The sequence below is a fragment of the Malus domestica genome, chromosome 04 (assembly GCF_042453785.1).
Source record: "Malus domestica chromosome 04, GDT2T_hap1".
In the NCBI taxonomy this organism is placed as follows: Eukaryota; Viridiplantae; Streptophyta; class Magnoliopsida; order Rosales; family Rosaceae; genus Malus; species Malus domestica.
The window spans coordinates 25,356,498-25,364,742 of NC_091664.1; the positions used below are offsets into that span (position 1 = coordinate 25,356,498).

The 8,245-nt window shown below is 40.3% G+C and overlaps 2 protein-coding genes across 2 annotated transcripts; both read left to right on the plus strand.

The window, feature by feature from the left end:
- Positions 1–1,335: 1,335 nt before the first annotated feature.
- Positions 1,336–3,068, plus strand: LOC103427640 (protein LURP-one-related 10-like). Its single transcript, XM_008365706.4, has 3 exons — positions 1,336–1,891; positions 2,405–2,632; positions 2,747–3,068. The coding sequence occupies exons 1-3, from the start codon at positions 1,580–1,582 to the stop codon at positions 2,873–2,875; spliced, it is 669 nt and encodes a 222-aa protein (XP_008363928.1). The 5' UTR covers positions 1,336–1,579; the 3' UTR covers positions 2,876–3,068.
- Positions 3,069–7,151: 4,083 nt separating this feature from the next.
- On the plus strand, positions 7,152–7,820 carry LOC108172530 (uncharacterized). Its single transcript, XM_017330205.1, has one exon. It carries the CDS (start codon positions 7,152–7,154, stop codon positions 7,818–7,820), a length of 669 nt encoding a protein of 222 aa, XP_017185694.1.
- Positions 7,821–8,245: the final 425 nt, after the last annotated feature.

Genomic DNA, 8,245 nt, shown 5'->3' on the forward strand with positions numbered 1-8,245 from the left:
ACAGGTTGAAATTGGGTTGGGTTCGGACGAGTTATAATTAAAAAAAACCCCACTTGTTTGGGTTTAAAGTGGGGTTGGACATGGGTGGGTTCGAATTGGCCCAACCCAAATTGCACCCTCACCTGGTATGAGCCTTCCCATTTTATTTACACAAAAGTCGCACTACTTTGACCTACCAACTTTGAAGCCCAAACCAAGGCTAAGACGACCATCTCACTTCTCTCTTACTTGTTTGAGGCTTCGGACATAAGTCTCTCTGAAGTGTGATTGCCACACATACGACCAGGGCCTGGTATATTGTGCCCCCTTAAATGTATACACATGTGTCATCCAACACGCTGAGGTCATTATTGAGGTCGTGCTAACCGCCTCAAGACGCAGTTAAATGCCACCTACCAGGAATTACAGTCACTGTCAACACCTAATGAATGATCTACCATGCTTCAGCTCAGCGACATGATCGAGGCTGCTCCTTCTCCCTAGCCTATAAATTAAATAGAGGCCTTCAAGCTCAAGATCTTCGTTAAATTCAATCTCTACGATTAAACAAAACCTTGAGTGATTCTTCAATCAACCCAACTATTTTTTCAGCGCAAACCCAATTGATCTTTAGCAAAACTTTCTTAGCTCTTCAGCTACAATCTCAAAGTCTTCCTTCAAAGAAAACACCACCTATGATTCCTGATATTTAAAACTTTTACAACTCTGCCACCCTATGGTATGATTCAATTGATCTGTAATTCATACCACCCTGACTTCCTATCTGAGATGCATGTTTTGTACTAAGTCATATCATACACTAGTGATCTTGGTGAATTTCTCTAGCCTTATCTTACTCTTATGGGCATGATCTTGCTAGAGTTTTACTGCTTTCCTTGTACTTTCAGTTAATTTATATTTTAAGTTATGTAGTTCGACCCATCTGCTTAAATTTTACTTTTGTGAACGTTTGTTATGAATTTCTCGTTCTAGTTTCTATTTCGCTTTCATTTACTTTTTAAGCAAGCATACACAAAGTTACACTAAATTTTAAGTCCTCGTTCGCTTGAGACACATAAAGAATTTAACTAAACCAACATCCCATTCAGTGCTTAATCATTTAGTTAAGAAGTTAGATTAACGCACAACTTACACACACACACACTCAAACAAAATATTGTTTGTTGGCAGCTCCAATAATGGCATGTATATTCTCTCATTCTCTCTAGCTATCCCGCAGCATTGAGACAAAAAGCAACACAGCAAAAACGTGTTGAACCTCCTGCTTCATCCGAGTTTTGGCACCCCCAGAAAATCCTCTCCTTTTAGATTACCATGACCATCATTTTTCCAATTGCTGCCTCTAATTTTCCCACCTTCTAGAATGCCATTAAATTGGACCCCAAAACAAAAAGGTGATGTGATCAAAAGTCTTAGTTTCCGTTTCTTTTATTGACTTTGCTCTATTCCAATCGAATGCATCCAATATACGTAACACGCTTTGGCGTATATACCTACAGATAACCAACCTCAACGCCAAGTCGTCTCTCCATAAACAAAAGATCACAGGGGTTCATCGACATCCAATATTTCTCCGATCATGAAAGAAGCAGAAGCTGGCGAACGATTATTAGCATACGCTGATCCATCTCCATCAGCGTTTACTAATCGCGAGCTAACAGCGTCCGATAATCCAGCTGCTGCGATCATCAGCCCTCACTTCTGTAGTTCCCATTCTATGGATCTTGCAATTGTCAGAAAAGTTTTAACGATACGTGAGGGCAACTTTGTAGTCACCGATATCACTGGTAACATGATTTTTAAAGTACGAGGATCTCTTTTATTCAGCCTTCATGACCGCCGAATCTTGCTTGACACTGCCGGGTATCCTATTATTACTCTAAGAAAAAAGGTATGGCCTTCTATTAAGAGGTAATTTGTTATACCATACATGTCCTAGATTCGCAAATCAAATCCATAAATATTTGCTTCTCGATTTATATGATGTATAGATTACTTGTTCAGAGTAAATCTTACATTGGAAAAATTAGAGGTCTTGCATGTGCTTATAAATACTTGAGTTACTTCCTATATTACCAATTGATTTCACGATAGAACCAACTTTTGTCATGTTATCAGAGCGAATTGTCCCTCGTGTGAAGCACAACCGCCACACGTACTCCACATCTTGCTATTTGTGTTGTGCTTGTAATTCGCCACATAAGGAGACGTGTTTAGAGTGAATCTCACATCTCAACCTTATTTGCTTATATGCAATTGGACTACTCTCTATATTACTAATTAGTTTTATAGTGAAACCATAACTTTCCTCGTTAGCGAAGAATCTGAACGAGAAGATGTCGAAAGTTTGTTCTTTTTACTGAAGTCGACTTACTGATTCATAAGTTTTATGGTGTATATATAGTTGACGAGTGCACACGACAGATGGCAAGTTTATAGAGGGGATAGCAAAGAAACCAGGGATCTCATCTTCAGTGCTAAGAAATCTTCAGTCGTCCAATTTAAGACCACATTGGATGTTTTCTTAGCACATAACATTACAGAGGATGCACCAGACTTCAAGGTCAAAGGAAGTTGGCATGAACAATCCTGCTTCATATACGGGGGAAACTCCTCCACCATCGTCGCCCAAGTAATTAAGATTAATTTCATTAATTTTTATTATAATACGTTAGTATTTTAATTAATGCAATGTTAATTTGGCAATCATATACTTAATTAATTATTTTATGCAATCACTTTGTAGATGCATAAGAAGCACACAGTTAAAAGCGTGCTGTTTGGGAAGGACAATTTCGTGGTGACAGTGTATCCTGGGATTGACCAAGCATTCATCGTCGCGCTTATTGTGATTCTTGATGAGATTAACTGGTAATCAAAATTGAGGTGATAATTAATTTGGATCTACTTCTTATGTTAATTATGAACAATGCATCTTTGTCTTTTGTTTTTTTTTTTTTTTTCGGTGAGAGAAAGTTTATGGAGAGGGAACGCTACTCCATCTCAGAACTAAAATGTACTATAAGCCTTTTTAAGGATTTACAAAGTGGTTTTAGGTCATTTTATTATTTTTACAAAATGTCCACCAACAGAAATTGCTGGCAGTTTAAATCTTGATCTAGAGAAGGGAATGATCTTTCTGTACCAACTCAACCAACTCTCATAGCCATTGCACCCTCGTTGGCAACAATACTTTGGTTTATGTATACATAGTCTATCACAGTTTTTGTTTTTTTACTAACCAGTTGCGGTTTTTCAATTTTCAATTAGGGCGCCTTACTTTCATCCAGCGTTTTCAAATTTATTTGGCTTCTCAAATTGCCATTATTTATGAAATCTAGCTCTTTTAAATTTCTTTCTTCTAATGGTGTGAGAGGTTAGTGGCTAAAACATATTAAGTGACTAGTTTTCATTAGCTACCAGCTCCTTCCTAAGTTAACACTTTCTGTAAGCAAGAGTCGAGGCAAAACTAGCCCCTTAAAGAGCCCTGACATATTTTAGCCTAAGTTAAATATGTCATATTAGAAATTGAATTTTGTCATTTGGAGCTAAATAACGCTCTTTTCTAAGTTACTTTGGATGGGTAGAGGATTTTTTAGCAGGTTAGGAATTTTTGCCGTTTTGAAATTGAATTTTGGTAACATATAATTGCAAACTGTATTTGCTTGCTGGGTTTTCCTTTAAAACTTAAAACACCAACTCATATTATCAAAAATAAAAAAAAAATAAAAAACTAACGTGATGGTCTGAAGAAGAAGATAACAATGTGACACTGACACCTAGACCTGTAAACGGGTCGGGTTTATTGGGTTTGGATCAGGGTTCACCCAACCCATTAAGTTAACGGGTCATCCGAACCCAACTTATTAAACTCATTGATCACCTGTTAACACCCATTAACATTTTTTTTTGTTTAATTTTGCATTCCAATTCAAATTCAAAAATCCATCCATTTCAAAAATCCAACATGCAATGCCAATATGCAAAACCAATGGAATCAATCCATTTTGACAGTTACCTCTATTATCCATCCTTTTCGTTGTTTGACAAAGGCGTGCCATGACCTTCTTCTTCAAGTCCGAGACAGAGAAGCACTTGAAGGAAAGATCCCGATCCAGCAAGCCAGAGGACGAGTTGCCGCTGTTGGAGGAGAGAAGCTTGACTACCTCTCGAGAAAGCGGCTGAGACGAAGTGTCAGAGCCACCGGAGGAGTAGGAAGAGTCATCTGTTGCCATTTTGAGCCGGGAATGTAGTCCTGGAGCATATCGGCGACCTCTTTGAAGTGGCAGATATAGGCTTTGAGTTTGAGGGCTTCCTATTATAAGTATTGAAATTACACAAAAACCCTCAATAACGGGTGTTAACGGGTTTTGCAGATTGACCCAAAATGACCTGTTATTTAATGGGTGATTAATAGGTTGACCCGTTAACAACCCGACCCGTTAAATACTCACCTGAATACTAATTTTAACGGGTCGGGTGTAAAATGCCAGGTCTACTGACACCCCATTTTTACAATAAACCAGTGACGTTGTATGTAATATTTAAGAAATTTAATTAAAATCTGCTAATTACATCCTAATACTAGATTCAATGCTATTTTATTATTTTATTATAAAAACTTGGATAGTTAATTCGACGTTAGATTCACAACATATATATAACGTTAAGAACTTACCAGTGAGACATAAGTCTCTAAAATGTGTGACTTTAATTTATGAAAAATTAGATAAAATAGTTTATGGTGACAAGTCACGGTTATCCACTATTTCTAGGCTCGGGAAACTACTGCAGAATTTCACCTTAACCAGGGAAATTTCACCTTACTAGTGGCCATAGTCAAGCAGATTCAATCAAATTCACCAGAGTGTGCAAGTCATGGAGGTCTCTGATCCGAAGCCCTAAATTCATTCACACCTACCTATCCCTTTCAATCGTCCAACCAAACAGCCAGAACGACGGCGGTCAAATCCTCCTCCTACAGAGTTCAGACGAGGGATGGCACGGTAGGCACCCCTTCGAATTCGACCAGTAAGTATTTCAACCTTATGAACCCTGCCCAAAATAATACACTAGGGCCAAAATAAATATACCCGACCCAGAATGGGTGCCATCCTCCTTTCCGCTTTACATGTAAAAGGTGTCCTTCCTCAGTTCTTCTTGTTGGAAGGTGTACATATATATACAAACACACGTATATATACATATATTCCTACGCACGAGCAACGGGTAATCATCTTTCAACCAAGCCAAAAGTGCCCAAAATAGGTAACAATTCAAAACTTATCTCATCAAATCCCTTCTATAAGGTAACTCCCAAAACCTATTTCATTACATATATTCTTTACCTCATTTTCCCTTTTTTAACTAATCAATTAGCTATTTATTTTATTCATCCCATAACCTCCAAAACATTCCTTCTAAAAATATGTTAATTGGCTAATTAATGGATTTATTACCTAATTAATTCATTAATTGCCAATTAAATCACCCATTAACCACAAAATACATTCAAAAACATCCTAAAGGGCCGGCCACCTTTTCTCCAAGGGGGACCGGCCATACCCTATATATACTACCCCATTTTCTCTAAAAACCTAAGTCCATACTCTTGCAAAAACTCCAAAAACTCTCTAAACACTTTTTTCTCTAAATTCTAACTTTGGCATCGGAGGTTCTTCGGCCAAAGCCCTCTATTCATCGTGGGCGCGTGAGGCTCTTGGCCTTGACCCTAAGGTGTTAATTGTTTTGTAGATGCAATTTTGTCAAAGAAGAAGGAGACGGAAATTTGCATCCACAAATTGGTGCTTTCATTGAGAAAAGAGTCACACACTTGTAGAAGACTCCTGCATCAAAAGGTTTTTCTATTTTCTTGTCCATTTATAGATTTTTCGTACATTCTTATTATTCGAATTTTTTATTTGCAAAGATTCTTTGATAAAACGTAAAAGAGAGATACAATGGCTAGAAATTTAGAAAATTCCACAAGTGAAAATTCCAATATTCAAGAAATGGGTCCATGGTGATCCACGAGGCTAAATGTGATCATAAGAGTAGCACCATCGTTATGGGGTTCCACCATGGCAACCACCGTGGTGGTCACCACAGTCACCATTACGCACGGCGAGGTCCATGGCATCGCTACCACGGCCTGATCCGTACCATCCAAGCTTGGACGGGCCCAAGCCTAAGCCCAAGCCGTGACATCCAAAGCCCATGGCACCAAAGCCACGACCCAAGCCTCGCACTCGCATGCATCACGCATCGAGCAGCCTGCTCACGTGGCCAACCCTACTTTCATGACCCAGCCTGCTCTCGTGGCCTCCCAAACAACCCAAGTCGGCTTGAGATTATTGCAACCATCAAAACCTACCATCGAGCCGGGGACATTTTCACCATATTTCTCCACGGATTTGACATTTCCCAACTCAAATCTCGTGCCTGAAGTCTACCACATTTCCATTGCTCAAAGAGGCACATTCTTTCCAAACACTTCCAATTCAAATGGCGAACAACACTTGTCCCGTCAAGTCATAGAGTTGACTAACACCCTTGCACAACAAACGACCTTGGTGAATCAGCTCCTACAACGCACTGAAACCCAACGTGCCCCAGACAAGGTGTCCCACACTAGGACAAGGGCAGACGACGAGCCTCTTCAGAAGCGTTTTGGCAAGCAGCCACTCGACCAACCACGAAACGAGCATTCGGGTAGCGTATATTCCTGATTAGGCCCATGAGATAGCGTATACTTCCATCTTAGCATGCGGAGGAGCGTGCATTCTCGACTAGGCCCACGTTCTGATAATCGACATGGGCAGCCTTCTAGGCAAAGCGTTCATTCGCGGCTAGGCCCGCAAGGAGCATTCTCCACATCACATCGGAGCATGCAGCACGACGGATAGAGAGAAATAGTCACTCAATCTAGATCAAGTTCAACCGTCAGCCTGTAAAGAATTCCCTTGCCTGTTAGGGATGGACCACATGCACCACCACTGCGGCATGAACAAGCCAAGAGCATAGAAGAGCAGCCTAGACCAGCAGGTCAAGACTGGGGGCAGCCAAGAGCTCCACTACCCCAGTAAAGGCAAATCCAAGAAGAGGTAGAGAGACTCTTCAACAAACGATTGCGTGATTTTCAACACAATGAAATGGCCGATAAGGCACTACAGCGATATATGACCAATATAAGTAGATCACATTTCACAGATGAGATCGAGCAGGCAAAGCCTCCACGTAAGTTTAGCATGCCACATTTTACATCTTTCAAAGGAGATGAATATCCGGAGAGGCACTTGAAGCATTATCGAAGCACGATGATCCTTTATCGAAGCAACGATGCCCTTATGTGCAAAATCTTCTCCACTACTTTACAAGGCGAAGTGCAAGATTGGTTTCATACCTTGCCACCACGATCTATTCGAAGTTTTGATGATCTTTCCTTGGTTTTCACTAAAGAATACTCATCATACCGCTCGATCAAGAAAAAGTCTGACTACTTGTTCAACGTGAAGAAAAACCCAAATGAGTCATTCCGTGACTACGTGAAAAGGTTCAAAGCGGAGAAAACGAAGATCGTCGAATGCGACGACTTGATAGCAAGTGCAACTTTCCAAAAAGAACTCCCAGCAAACCACCCATTGTTCGGAGAAATGATCATGCAAGAAGATATAACTCTAGCAGACTTATTTGCTCTAGTAGAAAAGCATGCACTTTGGGGCGAGGCTCGGCTAGCAAAGAAAGCACCCGAGCAGCCTCGAAAAGAGTCGGTAGTGGCTCAAAGGAAGAAGGACGGGAAACATTCCAACAAAAGCAGGTAGGAGGCCAAGCGTAAGGACCGACCCACGAACAATGAAAGCCTAATGACCAAGAACTATTTTAAGTTCTAAATTTCAATCCACCAAATTCTTCGCGACATCAAGAACGAGCCATGGTTCAAACTGCCGAAACAATCAAAAGGGGATACTTCTAAGTTGGATCACACCAAGTATTGCGCATTTCACCGAGGTCCTGGTCACACACATGGAAGAACTACCTAGAAAAATTTGTGAAAAAAGGCAAGGTTGACAGATACTTAAACAAGCCAGTTGCGCAGACTGGAAGGAACGCAGACAACGATGAGGAGCCACCAACCAAGATGATTCAAATTAATGGCATCTTCGCCGAATCAGAGCACTTGGGGGCTACCAACAATTCAAAAAAAAAGAAGATTCAATAGGCTCTACTAGTCTCACAGGTCCAAGCA